At 37.6% G+C, this 15,306-nt stretch overlaps 2 protein-coding genes across 3 annotated transcripts; both read left to right on the forward strand.

The window, feature by feature from the left end:
* The first annotated feature begins 1,878 nt into the window (after positions 1–1,878).
* LOC114194512 (cryptochrome-1-like) lies at positions 1,879–7,270 on the forward strand. 2 transcript variants are annotated; one of them, XM_028084786.2, is made up of 5 exons: positions 1,879–2,725; positions 3,187–3,405; positions 4,133–4,839; positions 5,557–6,401; positions 6,615–7,270. In XM_028084786.2, the coding sequence occupies exons 1-4, from the start codon at positions 2,413–2,415 to the stop codon at positions 6,367–6,369; spliced, it is 2,052 nt and encodes a 683-aa protein (XP_027940587.1). In that variant the 5' UTR covers positions 1,879–2,412; the 3' UTR covers positions 6,370–6,401; positions 6,615–7,270. The 2 variants fall into 2 exon arrangements, with proteins under 2 accessions (XP_027940587.1, XP_027940586.1); XM_028084785.2 differs by having other exon boundaries at positions 1,888–2,725; positions 5,557–6,365.
* Positions 7,271–7,896: 626 nt separating this feature from the next.
* On the forward strand, positions 7,897–9,893 carry LOC146884338 (uncharacterized). Its single transcript, XM_085665949.1, has 2 exons — positions 7,897–7,914; positions 9,264–9,893. Exons 1-2 carry the CDS (start codon positions 7,897–7,899, stop codon positions 9,891–9,893), a joined length of 648 nt encoding a protein of 215 aa, XP_085522075.1.
* The last annotated feature ends 5,413 nt before the right edge of the window (positions 9,894–15,306 follow it).

Consider the following 15,306-nt stretch of genomic DNA (forward strand, 5'->3'; position numbering starts at 1 on the left):
GATAATTGATTATGAAACTTAAGATTATATTGATTATCTTAAATATTAATCCATTAATATGTTTTGAAAGCCTTTTAAAAAGATTTTCGAACCCTTTAAAGAATTATGACGGCCAATGGTGATCACGCTTTTTAGTGTAAGACGAAAATTTTTCTATATACATGAATTACACACATCAAAGCTATAAACAATTATTGCAAAGTTTGTTACAAGTTCAAAATATACACTATCAAGAGAAATGTAATTTTCGATCCTTAATATAGTTTGATCAATAATGAGTAGATTAAGTTCATGTTGTGAATAGAATAAAATAGGTGAAATTCAACCTTAATATTTGCTAAACTCAATTATGTTTGTCAAGACAATAAATAACTCATTTAAACTGTGTTTTTATGTATGTTGATAAATTATGTGTTGAAATAAAACATATTTTTATTTACACAAATAAAAAACATTTTTGAATAAAATTAGATTTAAACCAACCTATATATTGAAACATTTTAAATGAGATTAAATGTTTGTGATAGTCTAGTAAAAATTCGATAAAGAATAATACTTTAACACTAACAAACTTCGTTTGGACCAACTCGAATATTATTTTATGAAAATAAACTTTAAATATAATTTAATATAATATTAATAGTTTCGCTGATAAAGTGAAATTTATATTTATCTATATCTATAATTTAATCATATATCTAGGCCATGTGAGATATTCAAACATTCTTTTAAGCATAACAATTTCGTGTTGTTGTCTTCTCTTCTTCCTTGAGCAATCGGTATCAGTCACTTAAACAAATTTTATTGAATAAATGGTCTGCTTTTCACCAACTAATCTGTGATATAGGACATTTGATTGTTACAACCACCAGGTTATCATTTTTTTTTTTAAACATAACTCTCACAAACAATAAGAAAACGCCGATAATTGAAACTCTAACTTGTTTAAACATTCCGAAAATCAACAACTAAAACGGACAAAGAAAGGTATAAAGCACAGAAAATGTTTCTAGAGTAAATTATCAAGAAGTATAACGAGTCATTATAATGAGTACGTTTATTATAACATCTTTCTTACAAAATGACAGTCACAGTAATTTTTTGTTGGCGCTGTAATTTCATTTTACATCCATTCCTGGTAAAAGTTAAGTGTTACATTAAATACGTTGTCCGTACAAAATAAAAAACCCGGTGCCAGAAAATTAAATAGTACGTTACCTCATTATGTCCTCATCAGTTTTTTCAGCGCATTAACACAGTGTTCTAGTATTATATAAAGCCGTGGGTTACATCTCAATTAATTAAGAAAGTTCCAAACTACTGAATAATATTTATTAGTTGTAAGTTTTTACACCATACATGGACTAAAAACAATTGATTAGCACAAGTATACCAACCCGAATCGTTGAGAAAAGGTAACAAAAGTATCACATTGACTTTAAGAAAAAAATCTACGTATGGTGCAAGAGTTTGACAATTCCTTATTAGTTTTGTTCTACATTTGCAACTCTACAATGACACAAAAGAATCTTCTTCGGTGTTGAAACAGAGCTAGAAGCGTGGAATGATGAAAAAAAGGTAACGTAGTTTGAGAGTGGTGGCATGATGAAAGGGTTGGTGGGGTTGTGAGCAGAGAGAGTCACGAGATAGAAAATGTAACGTAAGTACGCTGAAAAAGAAAAGTTCGTAAATTTTGAAGAGGGCATGAGATGAGATGAGGCAGTTATAGGCACAAGCACTGTATCTGTATCCATCATTTTCTGATTCCGCGTCATGTCACTTGGATAGAAATAGAAGAAACTAGAGACGTAGATGTGATTTGTTTTTGTTGCATAGGATAATAGAAATACGAAAATCTACGTGACACTAAAAAGGTGTGGTTGCGGTTTGCCTATCAATTCATTGTATCCCCCACAACGTTGGCCAATCCTCTTCACTTGTTCTTCCTCACATCCCATCTCTCTTTCTCTCTCTACTTGGACCCCGTCTTCAGTGTCTCTTCTCTCTGGTTGCAACTTGGGTGTGAAAGGACCAAAATACGAATTTTCTGGAAAAAGAAATCAATCCCCCCTCCCAAAAGAAATGCCAAAGTGTGGGAGAAAGGGGAATTAAAAGATAAGTGCCAAGCCTCAAAGTTGTCTACTCAAATATCAGATTGTGCTTTTTACCTTCTTATGGCCTATAATCTCTCTCGGTAAAGAAAACCAACACCAAAAGGAATAAAAAAAGTGGGAGAGAGAGAGAGGGAGAAGAAGAGAAAAAGATAAGAATAGTAAGCTAGCATTTGTTGGTGGTGTTGTTAAGGCTCAGTACTGAAAGGGAAAGGATTAAGGAAAGAGATCTGGTATATGGTTGTGTGTGTGAATAACAGAGTGCTTGAGGTTGTGGTTTTGGTGAAGAATATTTGTGAAGATGTCAGGAGGAGGATGCAGCATAGTGTGGTTTAGGAGAGATCTGAGGGTAGAGGATAATCCTGCACTTGCTGCAGGAGTGAGAGCAGGAGCTGTGGTTGCTGTTTTCATTTGGGCTCCAGAAGAAGAGGGTCAATACTACCCTGGGAGGGTCTCTAGGTGGTGGCTCAAACAAAGTTTGGCTCACCTTGATTCCTCTTTGAGAAGCCTTGGCACTCCCCTAATCACCAAGCGTTCCACTAATAGTGTTTCTTCTCTATTGGAGGTTGTTAAGTCCACTGGGGCTACTCAACTCTTTTTCAACCATTTATATGGTCAGTTTCTGTTTTTGCCTTTTCTTACATGGCCTACTTTTCATGCTTACCATGTATGATATATGGTTCTTGTGTTTCCTAGTGCAACTTCCTTCCTTTTTTGTTTTGTTGAATTATTTTGGAGGGGTTATTTGAAAGCCTCTAGATTGCTACCTAGAGATGGTCTATGATACTATGACTATAGCAGATTCTTTGCTTACTAATGACAAACATCATTATAGATTGTAGGATCCTTAATTCTATCAGTTCTAGTTGTTTCTTTGATTATTTGGTCATGTTTTTTTTCCATATATAGTTTGTGTTATGGTTGTCTGAGTTTTTCTTCTTCCTATAGCCTGCCTTGTCATTTGTGATCTCTACTTATATCGTTGGATTTCCTTTTTCATAGTTTGATAAGAAAAGTGAAGTTCGTCACTGCAGCTTCATGATGATATCAAATTAAGTAACTATCTGTGTTGCAGATCCATTGTCACTTGTGAGGGATCACCGAACAAAGGAAGTTCTGACTGCACAGGGCATTACCGTACGTTCATTCAACTCAGACTTATTGTATGAACCATGGGATGTGAATGACGCTCATGGCCAACCATTCACAACTTTTTCTGCTTTTTGGGAAAGATGCCTCAGCATGCCTTATGACCCACAAGCACCTCTTCTCCCACCTAAAAGAATTATTCCAGGTCTACTTTTATTCATTTTTCTTCATAGCCTCACATTTTTTGTTTTTATTAATTTAATATTGATTGGGGGCCAGCTGCACAAGTCATTCTCCTTTTGTGGTTCTAGTTTGAAGTCGGCACTTCAACAAATTATCCAAATTGGGAAATGAACATCTATGCTTTTAACCGCTTAAAAAGTTCCTATCTAACATAGAAAAAGGCAAAAAAGTAAAATCATACTATTTAACTAGATCGAACTTGTTTTGAACTTTAAATGCAATGAAAAATTCATAGATCATTCTGCCAATAGGCTTCCAAAGTAGGTCCTTCCAACCATTAATTGTAAAATTATAAAAGTAAAGATGAAGCAAATACTGTATTCAGTTGTTACAGCTGACATATTTTGGTTATGTATGGAAGCTTTATGAGTTTGGTCTGAAAAAATATTCTCTATTGTAGTCATGCAAAATGTGATTCAGATAGTTCTTTGTTAAACAGAAAGAAGGCATGTAATGGAGGTCTAATTTAATGGCTAATTCATGCACTTTCGTGACTAATGGACTAAGTTTTTGTCAAAAAACTTAGGAAAGCCATGATACTTTCATTATTGACAATGATCCTATTTTTGTACACTCTACTAGTATGTCAAGTGCACTTCAGTATGTTTGTACATTTTGTTTTCTATGTAGCACTGTCATTTGTCATGAATTTCATTTGCACTATGTTAATAATTGTTTCTCTGTTTCAGGTGATGCTTCAAGGTGCCCTTGTGATACATTGGTGTTTGAAGACGATTTAGAGAAGGCAAGCAATGCTCTTCTTTCTCGAGCATGGTCACCGGGGTGGAGCAATGCTGACAAGGCATTGACAGCATTCATAAATGGTCCTCTGATTGAATACTCAAAGAATCGTAGGAAGGCTGATAGTGCCACAACCTCATTTCTCTCTCCACATCTGCACTTTGGTGAGGTGAGTGTAAAGAAAGTGTTTCATCTTGTCCGCATTAAGCAAGTGTTTTGGGCCAATGAAGGAAACAAGGCTGGTGAAGAGAGTGTGAACTTGTTTCTCAAGTCTATTGGTCTTAGAGAGTATTCGAGGTACATCAGTTTCAACCACCCCTACAGTCATGAGAGGCCCCTTCTGGGCCACCTCAAGTTTTTCCCTTGGGTGGTGAATGAAGGGTACTTCAAGGCTTGGAGACAAGGCAGAACAGGGTACCCTTTGGTGGATGCTGGAATGAGAGAGTTGTGGGCAACTGGTTGGTTGCATGATCGGATACGTGTTGTGGTTTCAAGTTTCTTTGTGAAGGTGCTGCAGCTTCCTTGGAGATGGGGAATGAAGTATTTCTGGGATACCCTTTTGGATGCAGATCTTGAGAGTGATGCTCTTGGTTGGCAGTACATATCTGGTACTCTCCCTGATGGTCGCGAATTTGATCGAATAGATAATCCACAGGTGCAGTTGCTTCTGTGTATAAACTACATAATATGTCTTTGTGTGGGTAACTTTTTCTGTATGATCATCTGTGTACATGTTATTTTTTTTATATATATTGAAAAGGGAAGCAATGTCACGAGTTTCATAATACTGTTATTACTTTTCTGGTTTGAACAATTTGTGCCAAATCAAATACTCTTTTGTCCACCACTGAGGTTTTGTACAAGTGAAATGGAACAAAATGTACTTCCACCCTCTTCTCTGAACTCCCTTAAATATTTATGGTTTGAATTTTAGATGAAGGTTAAAGGTCTATCCCAATATTGATTACATTTCAGTGAGTAGAGAGAGGTTTCATTTGTCTGATCTGTAGTAATGCTGTCTGTTAACTCTGCTAAGTGTTTGAAAGTAAAATTTCGAGGCATGACAAGACAACATTCTGGCCTACCTTGCCTTATCTGAACTCGTTCATGTTGAAAATTTGAGATGGTCATTGTTATCATTCGAAAACCGTTGATCAATCATAACTAATAAGTTAAGATTTGACTCAATCATGATTATGTTTCTTCCATTTTGGGGGAAGTTGGATTGAAACTCCAAAGATTTTGATTGAATAATGAACTTTGACTTTGACATTTTGAGACTTGAGCTATGCTACTGTCTTCTATTTGAATGCTTAAAGATGATAAATAACTTGTGATTGATGAACTCATTTGAGTTTATTTGTTTTTTCAGTTTGAGGGGTATAAATGTGACCCAAATGGAGAATATGTTCGACGCTGGCTTCCAGAACTTGCTAGATTACCAACTGAATGGATACACCATCCGTGGAATGCACCAGAGTATGTACTACAAGCTGCTGGAATTGAACTTGGTTCAAATTATCCTCTTCCCATTGTGGGAATAGATGCTGCAAAAGTCAGACTGCAGGAAGCACTCATACAAATGTGGCAACAAGAAGCAGCTTCAAGAGCTGCAATTGAAAATGGAACCGAGGAAGGTCTTGGAGACTCATCTGAATCAGCCCCTATTGCTTTTCCTCAAGACACACACATGGAAGAAAGACCTGTTGAACCTGTTAGGAACAACCCACCTCATGGTACACGGCGCTACGAGGATCAGATGGTCCCAAGTATGACTTCTTCCCATGTGAGAGTGGAAGAGGAAGAAACTTCCTCAGACCTTCGAAACTCAGCAGCAGACAACAGAGCCGAAGTTCCTACAAATGTGACCACAGAGCAAAATGCAAGAGAGACAGTGAATCATGGAGGGCTGCCGAATGTAAATAGAAACACTCGAGTACAGAATAATGCTACTGAAATGTGGCTGAGAAATGCGGCTGAAGATTCCACAGCAGAATCGTCAAGTAGTACTAGGAGAGAAAGGGATGGGGGTGTGGTTCCGGTTTGGTCTCCCCCAGCATCTAACTTCTCGGAACAATTTGTAGATGATGAAAATGGTATTGGAGCCAGTTCATCATACTTGCAGAGGCAGCATCCTCAGTCCCATCAATTGATGAACTGGACGCGGCTACCTCAGACTGGGTGAGATTTCCCAAAGCAAGAAAAGATAAATGACATGTGTGTACTTTGTGCTTCATGATAAACTTTTTCATTACAACTTTACTAGGTCATGACCATTTGGTGATTTTGGAAATAGTGTATAATCGAGGTTTGAAAGAACAAATATGGATCTTAACACTTGACCATGCATACTTTTTATAACCGTTCCAGTTGTTTCTTATCTAATGTTATGATCTTTTCATCTTGTTACAATTAACACTTTAATTACAGGTAATTCAGAGCTAGAACGTGGTGATTAGTATCAGGGAGATGGAAAACGCAGTCTCACTCATCTTTTGGGAAAAGTGGGATGGCGAACCTCGTATTGGTCATACATGTGATCATTTCCTACATCCTTAAACATGTCTTGACACATGATTAACGGCTGACCTCGAATGTGCATGAAAATTTCAGTTCATGCGGGTAGTAGTTTCATCTGCAGTGCCGTTTGCTCTCTTGTACAAAATTTTTAGGCCTACTGTATAGTATAATTTGTGTTGTGGAGGAGAAAGAGCCACTATTCGAATTGGACCTTTGGTCCTCTCTTAAACTCAGGGTTGTGCTTATCATTTGAGGTAGTTAGTTATTTACGTTTCCTGTCCGGTAATCCTGTACATTTATTTTGACTGCTGGAAAGTGCATTCATCTCGGTGCTCACATCTCCAAAACTTCTCTATATGGCAAACTAAAAGACAGTGCCCAAGACTCCTTTTGGTTTTGTTTTTCCTGTCCTTGTGATGCTTATTCCTTAAGTTTCCTATGGTTGAGTAAAGGTAAGTCAATAATTGCAACAATTTAGTAACTTACTCCTCATCTAAATTGTATGAAACATTCGGAACTTGCACTTCTAAGGATATAGCTAAAGTTATCATATTGTTTATTTTTAATCAAGTCCATGGACTGCAAGTGTATCATTTATATCTTAAAGGGTAATGATTATGATTGGATATGTTAATGTTACAACAGCATGGTTCAAGTTGGGATCTGTAAATATTACAGATCCCAAATGATTATAATTATGATTTGCCTGCAAGTATATATTCTAGGTTCACTGACTCCTCACTGAAATTGCACATATTGCCTTGTGTAAGAGCAAGACTTCTTTATTCAGAGAGATTTTTTCTCTGTTCCAATCAATAAAGGCACCAAATCAGTTCCTACCTCAAGCATGCAACAAATGTTAAATTTATACATAGGAGCAATTTTGTTCTTCCTAAGTAAAAGTTAAACCATTCACTTTGGAGATAAAGATGCTAAATTGTAACCACTGATTGCAAAATTGTCCAAAAGTATTCAATAAATTAATGATTTGTAAGATTTGTACATTCATTCTTTTTCGTATTTTTACTATTTTGTAATTCTTTACTTTTCTCTCCCAAATGCATTGTGCAGAAATCTTTCCATAGGAAACAAATATAAAGAATCAACATTAACTGATAGTGAATCAGCCATTATAGCTAGCTAGCACTTCTTGAATGCGAAACTGCACAGTCTTTTTCTTGTATATGCAGACATGCCGTGTCTGTTTCAGGTAAATGAATATTCAGAACTACGAGTAACACACTTTCTAATACATGTGTCTTAAAATTTATTGAAAACAAAGAAACTAATTCTGGAATTCGTTAAATAAAACGTAAGGCTGAATTTTGTTATTTTAGCAAACACCAACCAATAATAGAAAAATATGCTGTAGAGGGTGTAATTAGAAATTTTCAGTAAGCATTTCTTAGGGAATCTTTACTTGAAAAAATGAAGGGTGTTGCATATTAAAACCATGTGGAGTAGTAGAACTTTGTTTTTTATTCACGTTCCTACAACAATGAAGGTTGAAACCATTTGGAGGCAATTGGGAGTAAATTACGGGTATCATGGTATATGTCATCTATGATCTTTGGTTCATAGGCTGAAATCAACATGAGATTTCAATTTGCAATGTTAGGAAAAGTTTGTTAAAAATAATAACACCCCATTTAATTAAAGGTTAGGTAGTTGACAACAGGAAAAGAAGAGAGAAACACTAGAGTTCCAAATCCATGGTCCAAAAAATGTTAATTTGTTGAGATGCTTTGCATGGGACCACACGTATCATTCTAAACAATCTTAGAAATATATTACGATGGCGGCGGTGATTATGATGTACCTGTAGGATAGTAATGTTGTGCAGATCAACTGTTTGATATATTGGTTACACATTAACGCTATGTCCATTTTCAGGAATTGATTCTTTTTTTCGGATGGAAGGACGTTAGATATTCTTTGTTCATTTGTATTAGTTTAACCCTGGTTACTTTATGTTAAGTTTAGTTAGGTCTGGTTATTTTATATTAAGTTTAGTTAGGTTTAGTTTGTTTGTTTAGTTAGCCTTTCTCCGTAGTCTTTATATCCTCTGTTTGTAAACTCTCTGCATCATCAATCTCAATACACTTTTTTCTTGTTTCTGTAATATGGTATCAGTAGAGAATTAACTCTCTTTTTCCCTTCGGGTTCCCTCTTTCCGTTCTTTATCTTCCTTTCTTTTTCTTGCCGGTTTTCATGGCTTCCTCTGCCGCATCTAACCACTCTTCCACCATCCCCATCAAAGAACCCCATCAAGATCCCACCCATCCTCTTTTCTTACATCATTTCGATGGCCCCGACCTTCTTCTCACTTCCCAACCTTTTAGATCACACCAACTACGTAACGTGGAGCCGTGCGATGCGGGTTGCTTTATCTGTCAAAAATAAATTACCGCTCATTGACGGAACCCTAGCCGCACCTTCAAACGACGATCCTTTTTTCGCTGCTTGGTCAAGGGCGAACAACGTTGTATCTCTTGGTTATACAACTCAGTTTCGAAAGAGATTGTGACAAACATCCTCTTCGCCTCCACCGCTCATTAGATATGGGAGGATCTCCGAACTAGGTTCTCCCGCAAAAATGGTCCGCGCATCTATCAACTTCGACATCAACTTCTGTCGCTACAACAGGGTTCTGATAGTGTGAGTACCTATTATACAAAACTAAAATCAATTTGGGAAGAGCTTTCTGGATACAAACTCACCTTCAACTGTTCTTGCGGTGGGATGCATCAACTTCAACAACACGCCGCCTTAGAATACGTCATGACCTTCTTGATGGGTTTGCATGATTCCTTCTCCCAAATTCGTGGTCAAATCCTGCTCTTTGATCCTCTGCCATCCATCAGTAACGTTTTCTCCTTAATTTTGCAAGAAGAATCTCAGCAAGAAATTATTGATACTCAATCATCGAATAATTCTGAAAGTTTAGCTTTCTCTGTTAATTCTTCTCAAAAACCCCCAATTGATAAACAAAAATTTACCAAGAAACCTCATCCTAAGTGCACACATTGTGATATCTTGGGTCATACTAAAGAAACTTGTTATAAAATTGTTGGGTACCCTCCCAATTATTTCAAGAATCGTTCAAATTCATCTGTTAATAATGTTGATGGTCCTTCTGAACAAAACCCCACACATAATTCTACATTGACCACTGCTCAATGTCAATAATTAATTCAATACCTCACCACGCAATTAACTGCTACTCCTTCCACTCCTCCCACTGATGACATTGCTACCAACGTTATCGGTAATACCCTAAACTCTATTTTACCTATTAATTAATATCAATGGATTATTGATTCTGGTGCCACATCTCATATTTGTTGTTACAAATCTTTGTATGATTCTTATGTGCCTATGAATAATTCACATGTTTTACTTCTTAATTCCTTCAAAGTTAAAGTCGAAGGCCTTGATAGTATTAAATTTACTCAGGACATATTTCTTCACAATGTCCTTTACATTCCTTCATTTAGATTCAATCTATTATCTCTCCTTACTTTAATTCAGCAGAATCAATTCCGCTTTATTATGCAACCTAATTTTTTCATTTTGCAGGATCTCAAATCACAGAAGACGATTGGCACTGCTAAGTCGCGTCACGGCCTTCTAGTTTTTGATTTCTATAAACATTATTTACCTTCTGTCAATTTTAATTCTTGCAATTCTGTGACATATGACGTTTGGCATAGGCGCTTAGGCCATTTGTCTGTTCCTGTTTACAACTTACTTACTGCCAAGACTTCCTTAACTGCTGTTGATAAAAACCATCATTGTAGCATATGCCCTCTGTCTAAACAACAACGTTTACCTTTCATTTCTAAAAATATTTTTAGTCCACATTGCTTTGATATTATTCATTCAGATGTTTGGGGTCCTTTTCGTTATCCTACTTATGATGGTTTTCGTTATTTCTTAACTTTGGTTGATTATAAAATCCGTTTTACATGGGTGTATCTACTTAAAAACAAATCTGATTGCATTGTGCTTATTCCAAAAATGTTTCAATATATTGAAAATCATTTTCATGTTAACATCAAAGTTTTTCATTCTAATAATGCTAAAGAGTTGTCTCTTCATGATTTTTTTACTAATAAGGGTGTTCTTCATCAATTCTCTTGTGTTGAAAGACCTGAGCAAAATAGTGTGGTTGAACGCAAGCATTTGCATATTCTTAACATTGCTCGATCTTTGCTTTTGTAGTCTAATGTTCCTATAAATGTTTGGGGTGATTGCATTCATACAACTGTGTTTCTCATGAATAGAACCCCTAGCCCTGTTTTAGGAAATAAGTACCCATATGAAATTCTTTTTGATAAAATCCCTCTATATTCTGATTTTAAAGTTTTTGGTTCCCTCTGTTATGCTTATACCCTTTTGTCCTCTAGACATAAGTTCAGTCCTAGAGCCACCGTTGTTGTCTTTATAGGGTATCCCATAGGTTACAAGGGTTACAAACTGTTGGATATCAAAACTAGGAAAACTTTTATCTCTAGAGATGTTAAATTTCATGAGCATTGATAAGTGTGATAATTACCTATTGTTTACACTTCTTAGAACCTCTTAATTGTCTTTTATTCATGTATTTTTGTGTTAATCTCATGAAAGAATTTAAGATTTTGTTATTTATTTCAAAAACATGTTTACTTTGATGTTTGTGGACTTTTGTAGAAAAGAATGGAAGATTGGAGAAAAATTCACTAGTTGCTGCCTGGAGCCACTAGCCCAGCTAGCTGGATCTACTCGCCTAGCTAACCAGACTCACTAGCCCAACGAGGAAGGCTCTCTAGCCCAGCGAGAAGGAATGTTGGCCCAGCGAGTTTATCTTTTTGCTCAAACATTAAAAGTGTCGAGACTCGAACAGAAAGGTAGTTTTTTGGTGGGAGGAACACTGCTGGAACTCAAGATGAAGGCAGAGACATTTCTGGAGCTTAAAGGATCAATCTTTCTTCATCCATTCTATCATTCCAACTCCATTTGTGCTCTAGATGTATAGGAGTAGCTAAACTCCATTTCATTGGGGTTGGATGTAATGTACCTAAACTCATTATAGTTTCATCTATGCAATAGAATCTCTTTCACTGCTTTTGTGTTCTATCTAAATTATTTTCGTGCATGATGGAATATCTATGCGTTTTGGGTGGTATCTAATCATTGGAAAGTGTTTTGGAACCCTAGACATGGATAAAACAACCTAAAGGTTTGGTTCTAGACATAGACCAAAGCTTTTGGTCATTCTAGACATCGTTTTTAATGTGTCTTTTGTGTTTAAACCTCTAAGGGATTAGTAATTTTTACATAAAAGTTCAAAACATACCCCTAAGGGATTAGGGATTGAATACCTTTGATGTCAATGCTTGAGTAGATGAGAGATTTATATTGTGAGGTGCTTGCTTAGAGTTTTGGTAATGAATTCCAACCCCAATGAGTCTTTGCCTTGGTATTTTATCACTTTAAAGTTTAGAAATCCTTATGTTTTCACTTGTTTCGAATTAATCAATGGTTACATTCAACGCTTAAATTAGTAAGTACACCTAGTTAACTAAACAAACGCAATTCCCGTGGGAAAACGATACTTGGACTTACCATTTTTATTACTTGCATGACTTGGTACACTTACCAAAGTCTTAACAAGTTTTTGGCGAGAAGCAATAGTACGCTTGTCCTGCTAAACGTTCCAACATCTGATCCATGAAGGGAAGGGGGAAATGGTCCTTCCGAGTGGCTTGATTAAGTTTCCTGTAGTCAATCCACATCCTCCACCCGGTGACCGTCCTAGTTGGAATCAACTCATTTTTCTCGTTCTGAATAATTGTCATACCCCCTTTCTTTGGCACCACATGCACAAGACTAACTCATGCACTATCAGAGATCGAGTATATCATTCCAGCTTCAAAGAGTTTTAGCACCTCCTTTCTCACCACCTCCTTCATAGTGGGATTCAATCTTCTTTGTGGTTGTGCTATGGGCTTGTAATCTTTCTCCAACATAATCTTGTGCATACAATAAGTTGGGCTTAACCCCTTCAGATCAGAAATGTGCCACCCTATAGCTCCTTGATTGGCCTTAAGAACTTCAATCAGTTTCTCTTCTTCAGCTTTAGATAGAGAGCTACTAATTATCACAGGCTTCCTTGCTTCCCCTTCCAGGAACACATACTTGAGGTGATCAGGCAACAATTTAAGCTCAAGGAGATATCTCCTAATGATGTGAAAGTGGAAAAATTGGAGAAGGAAAAAATTGATGATCAAAACAAGATTTTGAGATAATGTGTGATGCCATCGACTATGCTATAGGAGTTGTTCTTGGCCAAAGGCGAGAAAAGTTGTTTCATGCCATTTATTATGCAAGCAAGGTCTTGAATGGCGCTCAATTGAATTATGCCACCACTGAAAAGGAGTTTCTGGCTATTGTGTATACGCTTGAGAAGTTTAGACCATATCTCATTGGGTCTAAAGTTACCATTTACACTGACCACGCTGCCATAAAATATTTGTTGACCAAACCTGACTCCAAACCTCGGTTGATTAGATGGGTTCTCTTGCTTCAAGAGTTTGATTTGGAGATTAGGGATAAGAAGGGGAGTGAAAATGTTATTGCTGATCATCTCTCTTGGTTAGTGAATGAGGAAGTGACATGCAAAGAGAAGGAGATCTAAGAAGCTTTTTCAGATGAAAAGCTTATGCTAATTCAGGAGAGGCCATGGTTCGCTGACATGGCTAATTTCAAAGCTGTTGGAGTTCTCCCAGATGATTTTACATGGCATCAAAAGAAGAAATTCTTGTATGATGCAAAGCAGTTCATTTGGGATGATCCCTTCTTGTTTAAGCTTGGCGCTGATAATCTCTTGAGGAGGTGTGTTACTGTAGAGGAAGCTGCAGGGATCCTGTGGCATTGCCACAACTCGCCATATGGTGGTCACTTCAATGGTGATAGGACAACTGCTAAAGTGCTTCAATCCGGGTTCTGTTGGCCACCTTGTTCAAGGATGCTCATGCTCATGCCAAGAGCTGTGATAAATGCCAAAGGATTGGAAGCATCTCGAGAAGGCATGAAATGCCACTGCAAGCTATCTTGGAAGTGGAGGTCTTTGATTGTTGGGGAATTGATTTCGTTGGTCCCCTCCCTTCTTCATTCAACAATGAGTATATTCTAGTGGCAGTCGGTTACGTTAGTAAGTGGGTGGAGGCAACAGCTTGTCAGAAAAATGATGCCAAGACTGTCATCAAATTTCTAAAGAGACAAATCTTCTCTCAGTTTGGAGTCCCCAGGGTTCTCATTAGTGATGGAGGATCCCATTTCTGCAATGCCCAATTGGCCAAAGTCTTGAAACACTATGAAGTGAAGCACAAGGTTGCTTCACCTTATCATCCACAGACTAATGGTCAAGCCGAGGTGTCTAATCGGGAGATTAAGAGGATTTTAGAGAAGACCGTGGCTTCATCTAGAAAAGACTGGTCCTTAAAACTTGATGATGCCCTCTGGGCATATAGGACTGCCATGAAGACTCCTCTTGGATTATCACCTTACCAGTTGGTCTATGGCAAATCATGTCACTTGCCTGTGGAAATGGAGCACAAGGCATACTGGGCCTTGAAGTTTTTGAATTTTGAGCCCTCTTTATCTACTGAGAAGAGGAGGATCCAATTGTTGGAGCTTGAAGAGATGAGGTTGAATGCGTATGAGAACTCTAAAAGCTACAAGGAGAGAGTTAAAATGTATCATGATAGAAAGCTACTTAAGAAAGAATTTCAACCCGGCCAACAAGTGTTGTTGACAATTCAAGGCTCAAATTATTTCTGGGTAAGTTGAAGTCTAAATGGTCTGGACCCTTCACCATCATGGAAGTCAAACCCTATGGAGCAATAGAGCTGATGGATCCCTCCTCGGAAGATCCACAAAGGAGTTGGGTTGTGAACGGACAACGACTTAAGCACTATTTGGGGGGTGAGGTTGAACGCCTCACCACTGTCATTCATCTAGATGACGCATGAGCCTACAGGCGTCGAGCTAACGACGTTAAACAAGCGCTGACTGGGAGGCAACCCAGTGTTTTGAGTTTTTCTTAGTTAGTAGATTCAATTTCACCAATTTTTGGGTGCATCAGGTCTGTCACTGTTCGCCCAGCGAGTGACCACTAGCTTCGCGAGTCTGGTTTTTCACAGAAAAACAGTTCCAAACTTATGCAGACTCGCCTAGCTAGCCCCCACTTGCCCAGCGAGCATGACCCATGCACCAACAAAATCTTTTGTCCAATAAAATCGCTGGGCAAGTACTACTTGCCCAGCCCTTTTTGAACGAATTTTTGCCCCTGGAGCTCCTCGCTGAGCACATACACTCGCCCAGCGACTCCTTTTGTTTAAAAAAAAAATTTGAAATTCGAATTTTTGGGGGGAAACCTGACCACTCGCCCAGTGAACGGTGCCACTCGCCCAGCGACTGCGCAACATTAAATGTTGTCAGCGGTTAGTTGGGTCAAGCCTGCTTTTTAAATTTCCGAAGTAGCTCCCCCAACGAGTGGTATTGGGCCGCCCAGCGAGCGACTGCGGTTATTCCCATTAATTACTTTTCATTTTTAATC

This window comes from Vigna unguiculata, chromosome 8 (genome assembly GCF_037176805.1).
Source record: "Vigna unguiculata cultivar grain cowpea cultivar isolate G323 ecotype 2 chromosome 8, ASM3717680v1, whole genome shotgun sequence".
Taxonomy (NCBI): Eukaryota; Viridiplantae; Streptophyta; class Magnoliopsida; order Fabales; family Fabaceae; genus Vigna; species Vigna unguiculata.

What these genes read in the sequence shown, in the direction of transcription:
- LOC114194512 (XM_028084786.2), top strand. Translation starts at nt 2,413, where the DNA reads ATGTCAGGAGGAGGATGCAGCATAGTGTGGTTTAGGAGAGATCTGAGG. An exon ending in CTTTTTCAACCATTTATATG is followed by an intron (nt 2,726 to 3,186) that starts GTCAGTTTCTGT and finishes TCTGTGTTGCAG; the next exon opens with ATCCATTGTCACTTGTGAGG. An exon ending in ATCGAATAGATAATCCACAG is followed by an intron (nt 4,840 to 5,556) that starts GTGCAGTTGCTT and finishes TTGTTTTTTCAG; the next exon opens with TTTGAGGGGTATAAATGTGA.